Consider the following 15,887-nt stretch of genomic DNA (forward strand, 5'->3'; position numbering starts at 1 on the left):
CTAAGTAACTTCATTATTTAAACATGAAATAATTGACATTATATTTAACACTGCTCATAAATTTTAAATAAGTTTTAAAATAAATTTTTATTGCCGTACATTGATATTTGTTCAATAATTTACTTATTTTTTTAATCTTTATAATATAAACACATCCTAATTTTTTAAAAAGAAAAGAAATGACAAAATCTGTCCATTTTAATTGTTAAAAAAATAAATTCCTAATATTGATGTTCCCTTATCTTTCAGACTTGAAACCATTGTTTGAGTTAGAACATCTCTTATCTACCTATGCTCTATCCTCTTCACTTTACACTGTGTGTGTAGTGTGTTGGCGCCATGTCGAGAGAGCGTTTGGTGAAGGCAGTGAAGCAGTTTGTGGAGGTTCGATACAAGGTTTTCAGTAATCGTTATGGACAAAACATCATTGATATCTTGGACTTCCCAATTAAGGTGGTTTTGTCTCCTTTCACTTTGGCCTTCGACATTGCCGGTTCTGCTCCTCGTGGCTTCGGCGTCCCCGAACTCATCTCTAAACTCTCTGCTGCTTCGGTTTTCGTTAGTCCCTTCTCCTTTTTCACCTCAAAAATCGATGCTTTTTCCCTTTTCCTCATCTGGGTCGAGGTCCCATTTCTCAGCTTCTCGGTTTTGATGCAAATTGTTCATTTTTTATTCAATTTTCCCCTTTTAATTTCTGGGTATTTGAGGAATGGAGATTAAATGTCACTTGCTGAACGTAGTCGTTTGTTTCTTTGGATTAAGAAAGTGTTTTTGTTTTCACGGTTTTGAGATAAACTCAGCTCTTAAAGACTGTGTTTAAGCACAAAAGAAGAATAAATTTTTATTGTAAAAAAAAATTATTTATTATATTAACGATAGAAAAGTGAAATAAGTATTTTTTTTTCTATGAAGTTTAATTATTATTTTTAGATGCTTAAACTGATTATGAAGAATTCAGGTTAACAAAACTGTTGTTTTTATTTATTTTTTTATTGTTATTAATGATTATAAAATGACGTTTATTGACGAATGTTGCTGCATGGCTTGGTTTGGTTGTAGGCTATTGCTACACTTGGGACCTATGACATTGCATTAGAGCTGGGGAGGAAGGTGATATGTCAAAGGTGCTGTTTGGTTGTCTCACTTGAATGCATAATGGTGCCTCTAATTTTTTATTTGTGCAGTGTAGTGTTGTTTGTTGGCTTTGGAGTTTGTTAAACTCTGACTAAATGTGTGTTTCAAGAACAGGAATTGTAAGACATGTAATGGATGGCAGGCCTTGCGGTGTACAATGTGCCGAGGAAGTGGAAAGGTGCATTATCAAGTGAAGAATTGCACCTTGAAAAGGTAAGTTACTGTCCATGTGGATAAATTTAGAGGTTGCAGTCGATGTTGTTATGTAAACTGTGGCTTGTTTGGTGTTCTTGTTGAGATTTTTAATAAGGATCCAAAAACATTTAACTTGCAAAAATGATTTCAATGTCACATAATTGAGATTCTAGTGGTATTGGAATATTCTGCAAATCTTTGTCATTTGTTGTCATGCATTATGTAGTTAGTCTAAGCCCCCAAGCATACTTTTAAGTAATAAATGTCACTCACATATACAAACTACAAAGTTCAGATGGAAAATGGTACTGGTTTTAACTCATACTAATTATATGCTAGTGTGTTTTCATAAATGGTCTTTAGGAAGACCATGCTTGCTGAGTTTCATCAAAGTTGGAGTTTGACTGTCAGCCATCAGAGTTACACTGATTTAATATATTAATAGTTGGAAATGCACTGAAAATATCTGCTGTCAAATCAGCAAATATCAGTCAGATTTATATAAAATTGGGTATGTAAGATAGTGCAGTAAATCTTTTCAGTGGATAATTATCCTCCATTATGATTTCTTTTTGTGTATCTTTGTTTATCGTCTCATAGGATTCTCTCCCAACTTATAAACACCTTATATGTTCTTTAACTTGTTCACTTTTAGTGGAGAGAAAGCGACTGCTGAATCTGTAGCAGATGCCATTGCAGACAATCGGGCTGAGTTAGTGCATTTACCATTGGCCTTGGATTTTCAGAGACCATTACCTTCAAAAGAGTGTCCAACTTGTGATGGAACGGTATGAGTTAAATTCCAATCCAACATTCCCCCCCTCAATAAAAAAAAATCAAAATTTCACTTTGAGACCAATAATAAGTCTCATTATTTTGTCTGGTAACTTTTACATTGCAATGCTGCATTGTGATTTTGGTTGAAGAATTAATTGACTATGCACAGGGTGTAATGGGCTGTCCTGAATGCAAACACAAATTGCAAGTTAGGATCTCAGCAGATGATGTGAGTTTTGTTTGATTCCATGGTGCTTGGATTCTTTTTTAACTTATTCATATTTTGATCTTTAATATTATATTTGAAATTTTAGTAATTCTTATTGTTTTGTTTTTAAGTGGCCTATTCTTTGGTGCAGATTATGGAGCCCCCATGGCAAGCTTATAATGTCTTGAAAAAGATGGATTATCCATATGAGGTCAATGCTATTTCTAAATTCTAATCTGATTCTATCTAATAAACAATTGCTATTTATTGTTGACTATGGGTAATATAATATAGATTCCTCTCATATGCAACCAAACAAACCTTCAGCCTAGGCATTCTTACTCTCATATATTTATGTTTGTATTATGCATTGGAGTTCATGTTTCTCTTAGATTTACATCTCACTTAAACTTTTATCACTTAAATAAGTGTCACAAGGGGAATTGAAATGACTTCAATTTTCTCCCTCTTATTTGACATTTTAATCTTAATTATTTTTATTTTTTTTCCTTTTCAGCACATAGCACACAGCATGAAAGATCCCAGTATTGCTGCATTTTGGCTGATTACATTTCCTCAGATTATGGGTGGATTTACCTATGATGATGAAGTGAAGCAGAAAATATGGTGGCAGTACAAGGTTGTCACATCATATTCCTATCCATAGTCCAGTTTTAGTTCTACTGTTCATCGATTATTTTTTTCCCTAATTGGTTTCAATATGATATTTCTTATTTTCATGTCTTTACCTGCTTGTTTAAATCAATTCTTTTCAACCTAGATTACATATTGTATAGCCTTGAACTTTTGGAGTATGGTGAACTGGAAAATGTGCTTTGAATGCAAGAAACATCAAGAACTAGTACCTTTTGAGCTTTGGCCTCTTGGGTTTTGTGCACAAAGCTGCTGTTATGATGTGTTTGGTAATGATGTAAATGGGGGTGAAAATGTCTGCTCAAAATTGGGAGTGATGTACAATAAATGATAGCTTGGTAAAAGAAATAGCGAAATTGCATACTTGCCTGCAACAATTTTTTTATTGCAAATTTATGATGAATATAAGGTGAAAATACAATGTGAATATTCAAGATTAATCAAAATTAATACGTTTTTTACTTCTTTACCCTTATGTTTTTGTTAGGAATGTGGTCAAAGATTGTATGGCAACTAAAAGTGTTCTATATTTTTGTTCCTCCCTACTTCTGGCCAATCATTCCAGAGGGATGAGAATGATTTACAATGATCTGATTTTCCTTCTTTGCTGCATATTCACAAGTGAAAATTTAATTTCTTCCATTTTGTTATCAAGTCACTCTGACTCTTTGAGCTCAGTGCTACATGCACTTTGTTGTGAGGTTGGTTTTAGTGTAATTTCATGAAAATACCTGGTATAACTAATCTCAGTTGATATATGAAATTGAAAGTTGCTACAGATAAAAGCAGAACCTCACTAGTTTTAGATAGATGTTAATACTGTCTGCTTTTAGCCTTTTGTAGATTTCATCATTTTCCAGCACAGAAGTTAGTTTTCCCAGCATCTACTGTTTAATCTGTGTGTGTGTTTTTAATAGTGAAGGACTAATGGGACTTGTCTGAATAATACTGTGGATTTCTCTAACTGATAATTATAATCTGTTGGAAGTGATTCTTTGGACAAAACACTGTCCTGTGTATGCCAATAACAATTTGAAATTTCAGATTGCTGAGGAAAGTGGTGCAGTAAACAAGACTTAATATTTAAAATGGAATTGAAGAAAGGGGCATAACTCTGATTATATTACATGTGGAATTGATTATTCTGTCTTCTCATTCAATTAACCAGACATCATGCAGCCAAATTCATCATCATCTATTACATTCATGCTTTATAGTATTTGGTGAAATCTATGCTTCTAAATCCATATATTTCTTTTGTGGGTGAATTTAGGAATCCAGGCGATACGATGAACTCCGTGATGAGGTGGCCAAGAGAAAACCAGGGTGGGAGTATCTTCAGGATGTAAGTTTTTTATCCGGCACACTAAATATTGTTTCTTGCAGCCATGGCTATTTAGCTATGCCTATGCTTATACTTAGCTGTGGACAAACAAGCAGGGTAGAATGTAGGTATGCAGGGGATTTATCTAGTTGCTAAAATAAATCGAAAACTCTTTTTTTTACTGTTTTTGCAATAGCTAAGGTGGTTATTTTTTGACTTGGATGCTTGATACAGTGTTATTCCTGTGCTTGAAACTATGACAACTTAATATCCTTGTAGTTTCCTCTGGATCAAATTTTGCAATTTTTGCTGTTTTTTCAATCATTCGGTTATCACAGGCCTTGATATCTATAGATCCTGCCCGGGCAAGGGATGATCCTGTCATAGTGAAAAATGTCCCTTACTATAAGGCTAAGAAGGCCCTGGAGACGGAGGTTATGAAGCTTGATCCTCCACCAAGACCGCCAAATTGGGGTGTATGTATTCACTATCTTCATGTCACATTTTCTAGTTATTCCTTTTTAATTGTTATGAATATGCAGATTTGTCTACTATGCTCAAGTAATGTGCATAATTTTCTTTGGAATTATGGTGTGCTTTGGAATTCTTTCTCCTTTTAGTTGGCTAGAATGGGCATAGACGACCATAGTTTGTGTGGCAGGATTGGCATTGCCATTGTGAATGGATTTATGAACTGGCCTCTGAGCCAGTCCAAACAAGCCTCCTTGTGGTTTTTTCAGTGAATGAGTCAAACCCTGATAACCCACCTGGATGGTCTGACTTGATTTACTGTTCTTTTCAAGCTTAAAAGAAAAGGCAACTTTTTTTTAATTTATATTATTATCCATCCAATCCCATTTCTTAACCCTAATGCTGAACCATTATTGCCACTAGTTTGGTTTCATCATATAGTATTCTCTTATATAAAATACATTTATAATTTTTCCCCCTTTGCCTGAGTTTTCTGGTTCAACAGCATGATCTGTGATTAGGTTACTGACTTGGCCATTTAACACATTTGTCCTTTTGATTGTGTTATACAACTGTGTGTATGCATATAACTCTTTATTCATTTTTTTAATATCTCTGAGATTTTAAGAGTTATATGCATAGTTGTGTGTCACTCCATCTTGAGACTTTGGATGAACCACCTGCTGTCTCTGTTGCTGTCCTAGTGTTTCCGGCCCACCTGTGTCTGTTCCATTTTCTTCACCCATGACTGTTCTCTGTTCTCTCTGAGATATTCTGGCCTTTGTTTTTGTTGTGGCAGTAATGCACACACATCTTTCATTTCGGTGTTTAGATTAAAACTATGGCTTTTTGATTATTGATTATGTATGTCTTTAATTTTGGATTTTTTAGCAATTATATATGTATTGGATAAATTATTCAATCTGTATGTCAAAACTTCAGTATATTGTGGGCACCCTGTTAAAGCAATTTGGGATAGGCAAGTATGGTTTCCATAGAATAGAAGCGATAGCTGTAATTGATCTCAATCTCTAAGATTTAGGTGTTCTTGTTTAGTAATTTCTGCATATAAATGCATTGGGCTAGGTTTTTCTCTCAAGCAATTCACTGCCAAATCCAACTTAGTTTCAAGCATTAGTCTTTGACCAAGTGGTTTAGATTTTGATCCTTGCCACCACCAATTCTTCTAATTAAAAAGTTTAATTCCAGCCCAAGAATGGTGGGCCTCTGCATAATCCATGCATCAAGCAAAAGGAGTATTGAATCCATTTGCTGCAAATAATTTGATGATCCATTTTGGTGCATAATAATTTGAATGAAAGACTAACAGTATGAATTGAAATGGCGAAGTATCACAATAACCTGGTATAAAACAGCTGACATGACAATGGGTAAGACAGAATGTAAATACCAATACAGTGTATACCAAACACGATGCGTAGATTGCATATAGGAGTTTTACATTCAGCAAGACTAGTTTAACATATGCTCAGTTGCTTGGCACTACTCATCAATATCTGGAAAAAAAAAATTGTGAAGTAGTGTAGGATGTAGGCATCATATGCCCAGAAATGAGACATAACTAACTACTGTGAATTGGCAGGAGCTGGACCTTCCATTGAGTGCATCATCTTGGAGTGAGGAGGATCTGAAAAATCCAGAGAAATTCTATGAAATGACTGTTCTTCTTAATGCCCAAAGAGAAATCTCTGATCAGATATTGGATGCACAGTGGGAAACTAAATGGCGTCAGGACAAGGTTGGTGATTTTTTTCTTTCAATTTCCTGTTTGTTACTTTGTTCATGGTGAAAGGATCAACTTATCAGAACCGACAATCAGGCATTTTGATGTAATGAAATTATGTTAGACAGCACGTAGTACAATTGTTTTACTTTTGTCTCAAGAACATACCCTATGTATTTACTGTTAGTTCACAATATACATGGTATTCTTGGTTCTTGCCTCAAAATTCAGGACGCAAAGCTGTCTACGGTTTACTGAGTTGTGTACTCAAACTACTTTAAGAATTATTTTATGCCTTTTAATATATATTCAACTTGTCAAATAGTATCTTTCACTTTGTAATGTCATTGTTCATCAATCTTTTGTGCAACGCACTGATGCTTGATTTCACCTACAGTTTAATGAGATGTTGGAGGCAAAGGTGAAGCCATACATTCAGGATATAGACAACACAATTCTTTCTGAGCCTATTTTCTTAAAATCGCAAAATCAGGATCAGGTCTCTCTCTCTCTCTCTCTCTCTCTCTCTCTGTTTTGTGTGTGCATGTGACTAGGATGCTCACAACTTTCTATTTGCAATGTCTGCACATATTAAAAAATTGACGTTAATAAAGGTCGTGCATGTGTAGGAGGAGTTGGATTTACTTATTGCTTTGCTTCTATTTGCCATATATTGGGTTGATTATATTTTCCCTTCTAAGTGTTTGGTTCAACATTCCGTTTTATACCAATTTAATAACTTGGGAATTTTTTTTTCCCATTTTGAAGTCTTGAGCATTTTTAGAAATGTAATGTAGATACATAAGCTTTGTAGCAACTTGGGATTTTCTAGGGGCACTATGGATGTTCTACAATTCAAAACTGGAGATCTTGCATCATGTAGAAGATGCTGAGTAGATATTTAAACTTCAGAGCTAGCTAATTTTTTTCTAAGTTCATTAGTTGCACGTGTTTCATTGAAATTAAATAAAAAAGTTAATATGTCCTTAGTTTCATGTTGTTACTTTCTCAACAATCCCTCTTGCTCCTAGTGCTTAACTTCCATGTTACTCCTGCAGAGACGTCGCAGACGGAGGTGGTTCTTCTTTTGACAACAGGAGCAAAGCTACTGTATGCTTGAACATGCTTGTTTGTAGTCCTCATTATTTTGTTATTATCTGTAACTATTCATACTGTTGATTTTTATTTCCCTTTTAGTTGGTTTGCTTGGTCTTTCCCCATTTTGCCAAGCACATATGTTGTGCCTCTTTTTCATGGTCATCATTCTGTGGAGGAAACAATTGTTTGTGACACAAGAAATACGACTTATGAAAAGGAAAATCTAGAGAAACATGCAAGAGGCAGCAAAACCTGCATGCAGCCAAACCTTTGCTTATGTTACATTTGGTATTATGTGAAACACAATCCAAAGATATCCATCCTATTTAGATTATTCCTTTTGATCCTGTGTCTCGCTGAAATTCCTTAAAAGTAATCCCTATGTCTTGGTTGTGGACAACCAACTCCTACTCCGTGCAGTAAGTTATCTTCATTACTGCCAATATATATATACAGGAACATAATGAATGAGAAAGTTCATGAGATTCAAATATAAAAATCTATTTTTAAAAATTTATGAGATTTTAAAAATTGATTGCACGATTTTAATTATAAGTTAGATTTATTTTTCGTTTTTTTTCATAAAAATGGCTTTTCATTGAATACATTCTCTCTTTCCTTGTGTCTCTGTATTGGGATTTAATGATAATGGGTGTTAAATTTAGTAAAATAATATTGGATGTAGTGAGTGGATTTATCGTTACAGATTTTTTATATACACGAAAATTCAAATATGATATCTTGTTTAAACGATATCGAATGTCTATTACGTGCACTTTTCATCTGGGGCTGATGTTGGCTCAGAAGCAAGCGTTAACCAAGAGCCACATCAGCTTTCTCGCCTCGGATCCTCCGGTTCCAGTCAACCTTTCGCTTCCAGTAGTACCGTCGAGCATATTGAGCTACTTATTATTATTGATACTTTTAATATTTTTTATTAAAAATAAATTTTATTAAACTAATCTTTTCGTAGAGATAGTGTAAATTATTCATACCATTAATTGATACGAGAAAATATAATATAGTGTGGAAAAAATATATAAAATTATATGAATCCTAGATATAGAGATTTTATTGGATTTCAATTTTACTTTTATAAATATGTTTAATGGTTGTACAATTTGTCAAACAGTAATTTGTCATATAAAAATTTTTTAAAGGTAGATCTATAATTAAGCTATAAAGTTTAGTAGTTAAAATTGAATAATTAATGAAATATTAATTGACATGGTGTGGATTATAGATTTGTGATGTGACATGACAGTGTATGGTATACATCACTGTCTATGAGTTTTTGCCTTACACTTGGAGAGAGGCTTTAGGTTGAATGTTATATTAACACTGCGAGAGGCCCCTCAATTATCCAATTAAAACTCGAATCCTCTTGCCGACGAGAAACTACTCCATAAAGAGACAACTCAATTTTTATTACTGTTATTAACTTTTGTTCCCTGAAAATGATAGCTATTGACGAGTCAATAATTCAAAAAAATAAATAAAAATTAAGACCCATTGATCTTCAATTCAATGCATAGACGATGTGAAATATTGACCCCTTTGAAGAAATAAATGAGATGGTTACACTGCCAATTGATGACTGTAGAAAATAGATACGCGGTGTTTGGTTGTTGGACAATATTTAAGTATCGTGTCTTAAGTGTTTTCATATTATTTTAAACTAAATTTGTATTTTTATTTTAAAAAAAGGTCAATCTTTAATATTATTCTATATTATATTAATTATTAAGATGAAAATTTCATTTTAGTTAAAAAATTAAATATACTTAAAGTATTTTATCTGATTTTTATCTTTTTAAAAAATATTAGCAATATACACTTTTCTTAACACATTTTTTTAATATATCTTTATCTGATTGGTCCATTGATTAAAAAGTTGAAGTATTAACTTTGTAAATTTTTAAAAAAATATTTTTATTTTTAAAAAAAGTATTAAACAATATTGTTAAAAGAGTGTGATGTCAATGTTATTTCATTTTTGTTAATTTTTTGAGAGAGTCTTTTTTTCATCGACTTTTGTATGTGCTTTCAAGAAAGATTTTCGTTTCACATTATTTATTGTTTTAGAAATTAATAATCCATCAACTGTTTTAACTGTGTAATAAGTGGAAAATAAAAAAAAATAAAGCTATAATAACATTTTAGGTATTTTAGTAAAAAAAATCAAATAAATATTTTTTTAAACTTATAATTGAAACCATTCGATCACTATTTTAATTCTTGGACAAGAAACTCAAAGGACATATCAAAGTAGATGGAGGCAGTGTTCGGTTTAATCTTACACATGAAACAAGTAATTGATTTTAATTGAGCATTTGTAAAATTTATTTTAAATTATCTTAATTATCTAAAATTAATAGAAAATTCTCTCTCTCTCTCTCTCTCTCTCTCTATATATATATATATATATATATATATATATATATATTGATTTTTATTTTCTAAGTATCGACTAAATTTAAGCCCAATTACCATTAATAATTTCTAGTCAAACAAGCTTTTACAAACAAAATTAATTTTAATCTTATATTGACTGAAATTAAGTGAAATTTATGAAAACTAGAAAATTAAATAAATAAATAAAAAGTAGGATACATAATTTTCTAAATATTAACAAATTTTAATTTATAATAAAACGTGTTAGAGAAAATATACAAAAGAGTGTACCTAATATTCTTCCTTTACGTGGACTGTCCACACTCTTCTGCCATAACCCATAACTTTTCTTATTTCTACGTTGACCTTGCGTCAACTCTACAGTTGCCACTGTTTTTTATTCCTACAAACATATTTTCATTTAAAATATAAACATTCAATAAAAATTTCTAAAATAATAAACTGAAACATTATCTAGCCGTTGTGGGCACGTGACACATAGAGACATTGAAGGAAAAATAATAAATTCGCATTATGATTTAGGCTCGTGAGCTTACTAAACTTTAGATTAAGAAAATGATGGTAATCACTGTATTGTTATATAAAAATTGAAAGTAGCTTATCGATCACACTTTCCACCTCATGTCTCCATTTACAAAAATAAAGCAAGTCTAAGGGGAAGGAGAATAAATAAACATTAATGATTTTTTATTTTGTAAGTATCGATTAAAATTCAAAATCACAGTATTAATCTAATTATTTAAAAATAAACAAAATATTTATTAAATTCTAAAAATTTCCCATGCTACAAAAGCTACGTTTCAAAAAGTAGCTTCTACTTTTTGGATGGTCCACAAGTAGCATGGCTATTCACACATGGCAATTATTAAAGGTGGATCATCGTGTAATGCATGGCTCTATTTATTACATAATAAAATTGTTTTCAATTTTATTTTATTTTTCTCAAGAAGAAGTGGATGCCGACACGTTTGCTAAACGATGGTGATTGGTGAGTTAAAACTTACGGGGTGCGTTTTATTTTTACAAGATTATAGAGAAAAAGATTGTATCTCATTTCAAGATAAAAAATGTTACATTCTTCAAGAGAATTTTTATTTCATAATTTTTTTAACACGTACATTTTAGAATAGTAATTAAAAATGTTTCATTAATAAATATAATATTATTTAAGTAATGTTTTAACAGTTTTATAAATTAGGCTTTTAAAGTTGAGTTTATCTATTTAGAATAAAGTATGAATTGAGTTTTAGGTTTATAGTTTTAGTCACATTTGTACTTGTTTCACCTCAAGTTACAAGTCTTAAAAGACCTTAACGATTCATTCTTCTTTTCTGCCGTCAATTTATCGTATCCTCCTTCTTCTTTACCTCGCATCAGCTAGTCTGACTTGCCTCCCTACCCTTCATATGAGTCACAACCTCAAATTTGTAATATCAACATTGTTGGCCTCCTTCTTCCTTGTTAGTGTTGTTCATTCCTTCCTAGTCTTATGTGACTCTAATAATATTATCTTTATTTGTTCCTTTCCAATCTTTGTTTCAAGACTTCTATAATATGGACCATGACATAATCTATATTTGTTTGCTCTGTTTATTTCAATTACTTTCTTTACTTATTTGTTTTGTTTGCTTCTATTCATCATCTTTGTTCAATCATTTGTTCATCTTAATTTGATTATCTAACTAAACTCAATCATTGTATAGTTAGATTAGAATTTAGAGCAAAAAAAATTTGATTCAACTTAATTAATTTATATATATATATATATTAAAATTTTTTATGTTAATATAAGTGTAAAAACTCTTATATTTAATAACTAATAAAATAATAAATTATAAATAAATATAAGTTAAATAAAAAATAATTTAAAATATTTTTGTGAAAATCTCTTTTATCATCTTATAATATTATATACATTATTAAAGGAGGACGACCTTTTAAATCATTAAAGTGAAATTTATATAGTATTTCCAAAGCCTATCAGTATACGAAGGATTGTGATTTGTGCACTGTGATGGAAAACATATCAATGCGCTAAACCGCAAAAATAAATTGCAACCAAAGAAAAGAATTTGATGGTCAAACCCAACTCCAGGCTCTTTGCTAAACATAAAATATAAAGATTAGACATAAAATTAATTATGAGACTGGCCTCATATTTCCATATAACAACATTATCATAACAAAAATAAAATAAAAATGTTCACAAATTATGTAATAAAAAATAAAAAATACTAATATGTCCGATTTTCTATCCAAGAATAGTACTTAGAGCAGCACCAACGAAAATGGTTAGCAAATACACCGCTAACCCAGACGGCGTTGCAGACGACGCGCCGTTTCGCTTGGCCGGCGCCGTTTCATTTGACGAAGACGGCGTTGCATTAGCGCCGGGACTAGATGATGGCGTTTGTGACGATCGCGGAGACGTCGTCGACGATGACGGTGAGGGAGTTGATGCCGCCGGAAGTGACGCCGTAGGAGAAGCGGTGGGAGTGATGGCGGGCGGAGACAAGTATGGCGGCGATGTTGTGGCCGGCACCGGAGCAGTCGTCGGAGTGTGGAGCGAGGGAGGGTATGCCGGTGCAGTTGAAACTGAAGGTGGCTGAGATGGCGGTGATGTTGTGACCGGCACCGGAGAAGTTGCAGGAGTGAGGTTCGACGGTGGGTATGCCGGTGCAGTTGAAACTGAAGGTGAGGGAGGGTTTGTGGATGGATACGGTGATGTTGGTGAAAGTGGTGCCATTCCATGGGGTGATTGTGCTAATGGGGGCTGAGAGAATGGGGAATTGGGAGTGTTTGGAGGTGTTGGAACGTAAGGAGGTTGGGAAGTAGGAGAAGGAGTTTTTGGTGGCGTTGGCATGTAAGGTGGCTGAGAAGTTGGAGATGGAATTGTTGGAACAGAGGGTGGTTGATGAGTAGGAGAAGGTGTTTGTGGGGGTGTTGGAATGTAGGGAGGTTGCGAGATAGGGGAGGGACTAGTGTTTGGAGGAGTATGACTAGGAGAAGGGGTTTTTGGAGGGGTTGGGATGTAGGGTGGCTGAGAAGTAGGGGATGGAGTGTTTGGAGGAGTTGGGAGATGTGGAGGTTGATTTCCTGGGGAAGGAACATTGGGAGGAGCATAAACAGGAGAAGGTGTTTGCGGTGGTGTTGGAACATAGGGTGGATTATTAGAAGGTGATGGTGCTTTTGGAGAAGTTGGAGCATTGGGAGGAGTGTAAGTAGGAGAAGGTGTTTTGGGAGGTGTTGGAACATAGGGAGGGTGATTAGAAGGTGATGGTGAGTTTGGAGGAGTTGGAGTGCTGGGAGGACTATAACTTGGAGAAGGTGTTTTTGGAGGTGTTGGAACATATGGAGGGTGATTAGATGGTGATGGTGCTTTTGGAGTAGAAGGAACATTGGGAGGGGTGTAACCAGGAGAAGGTGTTTTTGGAGGGGTTGGAACATAGGGTGGTTGATTAATAGGTGATGGTGCTTTTGGAGGATAAGGAACATTGGGAGGAGTATAAACAGGAGAAGGCGTTTGAGGAGGAGTGGGAACTTTGGGGGGACTATAAACAGGAGAAGGAATTTTTGGAGGTGTTGGAACATAGGGAGGGTGATTAATTGGCGATGGTGCTTTTGGAGGAGAAGGAACCGTAGGAGGACTATAGCCAGGAGAAGGTGTTTTTGGAGGGATTGGAACATAAGGTGGATGAATAATTGGTGATGGTACTTTTGGAGGTGAAGGAACACTGGGGGGAGTATAACCAGGAGAAGGTGTTTGTGGAGGTGTTGGAACATAGGGTGGATGATTAATCGGTCCTGGTGCTTTAGGAGGATAAGGAACACTGGGAGGAGTATAAACAGGGGAAGGAGTGTGGGGAGGTGTTGGAACATAGGGTGGATAAGGAGATTTTGGAGGAGTTGGAACAGTAGGAGGATGAGGAGGTTTTGGAACATAAGGAGGGGAAGGAGTTTGTGGAGGAATAGGAACATAGGGAGGAGTATTTGGAGGTTTTGGAGAATAAGGAGGTGGTTCTCTCACAGCCAACACCACAATAATCAATTTCTGACCCTTTTCACAATTTTCATCCTTCCCACTGATGAAGTAAAAAGGACCCGATCGATCAAACTGGAACACCGAATCACCATCCTCCCACTTCTTGATCGGGTTCTTCTTGTTACATTTCTCATAATCCTCCTTGCTCACCTCCAACACCGTGTCTGTTCCCTTGTTATACTTAAAAACTAGCAACACAAAAACAAATCCAAAAGTTAAAACCAATCACAATCACAAACAACCATGCAACAGCAGAAAAATTGATCATCTTTGCAATGGAAACTCACCAAGAGTGTCACTGACTTGGAACCTGTTCCTTTCAGCCCAGTGATTATAATTCTCAGAAGGGTTCAAAACCCACCCATCATTTCCCCCAACGTAGAATGTGTAGGCTTGGGAACCCGATATAAGACCAAAGAGAAACAAGAGGCAACTACGTATCTTAAGTTCCATGTGCAAATAGAAGCAATTAGCTAAGGAGTGTGAATTGAGTTATATAGTGTAGCATACATTAACTTGTAGAAGAGAAGAGAGAGAGAGAGAGAGAGAGAGTAATTGTATATGCACAAAAGAAGCTTCAGAAAGAACCTAGGTGGCAGAGAAATGATGGCAAATAGAGTGAACATATAAAGGGAAACTTTTCCTTGGTTACCGTTGTGGAGGTGATGGTGTAGGACCAAGCGTGTAAGACGCAAGGCAATTACGTGTGAAGAGCTTACATGTGGCGAAATGATAGTGTTAAAAACGTTGAAATTTAATTTAATACAGGAGTTGTCGGAGTCATGTGCATGTATGGGAGGAGTGGCATCACCACACTAGGTAACTGTGCGCGTTTTTGCTCACTCACCATGGTCTAGTTTTACCCGTGTATTAAATAATAGTAACAAGGAAAGAAAACACTCATTTTAGAAGAGCATCAGAAGAGTTTATTTACTGTGTTTATCTTTCTTGGGAATTTATCGTTGGATTCTTAAAAATTGTGCGCTATATGGAACGGAGGGCGAAATCAATAATAATTAAAAATGGTTTTAATTTAGATAGTCAATAGTTGATATCTACTTTGCTTATAGAGAGATAGAAGCAACGAAGATCAATAAAGACAGAAGGGAATGAATCGTCATTGTGTATTTATGCCCTTGGGTTCGCAATGACTGGTAGATAGAATTTGCATTATTCATTTAAGTAAGAGTTGTGCAATCATTCACTTTTTTTTGGGTAATCAAACTGCGCTTTGTTTTGCTTTTTCATGGACTTTTTGGTAGCCGAAATGGGCGATTAAGTAATGAATAGCTAATGGTGTTCACTGTATATACTTTACTTTGATTAACTATTTTTAGTAAAAGTAATTTTTTTAATTATTAAAGTTAAGCATATTATAATTATTATTTAGAGGAGAATTTTACCCGTGTAATTATGGAGAGATGAATGCTGCTGACCTATGCTGAAGTCCTTGCTCCCATCTAAATTATCTAATCTTGCAGTTGCAATTTAATTGGGAAGACTAGAAATTTCCTTTATTTGAAAAACATTATTGTTAGGTATCATAACGTTACGATATTTTAAATTAGTATATCATGGGACACGGGTACTTTTTTTCCTCTAAAAATTATACTTTTAAAATCTCTCCAATAAAATTACTAAAAAAAATATAATTTGTTTTAAAATTTTGTTAACTTCAGTCATAATCTTAAAAGCAAAAAATAAGTAGTTAATAATAGTAAAATTTTATTCAAAAAATATTTATTATATTTTTATAACTTTAATATAATCACTGTATTTTTTTATAAAAAAAATTATTTATGAAAACTTAAATTCAATCTTAAAG

At 33.9% G+C, this 15,887-nt stretch overlaps 2 protein-coding genes across 3 annotated transcripts; one reads left to right on the plus strand and one right to left on the minus strand.

Moving 5' to 3' along the window:
* The first annotated feature begins 250 nt into the window (after positions 1-250).
* On the plus strand, positions 251-7,973 carry LOC113854328. 2 transcript variants are annotated; one of them, XM_027485264.1, is made up of 12 exons: positions 251-558; positions 1,060-1,124; positions 1,249-1,347; positions 1,985-2,117; positions 2,276-2,335; positions 2,466-2,525; positions 2,832-2,954; positions 4,242-4,313; positions 4,631-4,768; positions 6,367-6,522; positions 6,905-7,006; positions 7,566-7,971. In XM_027485264.1, exons 1-12 carry the CDS (start codon positions 340-342, stop codon positions 7,596-7,598), a joined length of 1,260 nt encoding a protein of 419 aa, XP_027341065.1. In that variant the 5' UTR covers positions 251-339; the 3' UTR covers positions 7,599-7,971. The 2 variants fall into 2 exon arrangements, with proteins under 2 accessions (XP_027341065.1, XP_027341066.1); XM_027485265.1 differs by lacking the exon at positions 2,276-2,335 and having other exon boundaries at positions 7,566-7,973.
* A 4,086-nt stretch (positions 7,974-12,059) lies between these two features.
* Positions 12,060-14,758, minus strand: LOC113854857 (proline-rich extensin-like protein EPR1). The gene is made up of 2 exons (XM_027486134.1): positions 14,350-14,758; positions 12,060-14,250 (listed from the first exon to the last, which is right to left on the minus strand). Exons 1-2 carry the CDS (start codon positions 14,513-14,515, stop codon positions 12,272-12,274), a joined length of 2,145 nt encoding a protein of 714 aa, XP_027341935.1. The 5' UTR covers positions 14,516-14,758; the 3' UTR covers positions 12,060-12,271.
* Between the last annotated feature and the right edge of the window lie 1,129 nt (positions 14,759-15,887).

The sequence above is a fragment of the Abrus precatorius genome, unplaced genomic scaffold (genome assembly GCF_003935025.1).
Source record: "Abrus precatorius isolate BTA unplaced genomic scaffold, Abrus_2018 Scaffold11, whole genome shotgun sequence".
NCBI lineage: Eukaryota > Viridiplantae > Streptophyta > Magnoliopsida > Fabales > Fabaceae > Abrus > Abrus precatorius.

Excerpts from the sequence above, each read along its gene's own strand:
- LOC113854328 (XM_027485264.1), top strand. The coding sequence starts at position 340 with ATGTCGAGAGAGCGTTTGGTGAAGGCAGTGAAGCAGTTTGTGGAGGTT. Across the intron at positions 1,348-1,984 it reads AAGAATTGCACCTTGAAAAG|TGGAGAGAAAGCGACTGCTG; the intron begins GTAAGTTACTGT and ends GTTCACTTTTAG. Across the intron at positions 2,526-2,831 it reads AGATGGATTATCCATATGAG|CACATAGCACACAGCATGAA; the intron begins GTCAATGCTATT and ends TTTCCTTTTCAG.
- LOC113854857 (XM_027486134.1), bottom strand. The coding sequence starts at position 14,515 with ATGGAACTTAAGATACGTAGTTGCCTCTTGTTTCTCTTTGGTCTTATA. Across the intron at positions 14,251-14,349 it reads CCAAGTCAGTGACACTCTTG|TTTTTAAGTATAACAAGGGA; the intron begins GTGAGTTTCCAT and ends TTGTGTTGCTAG.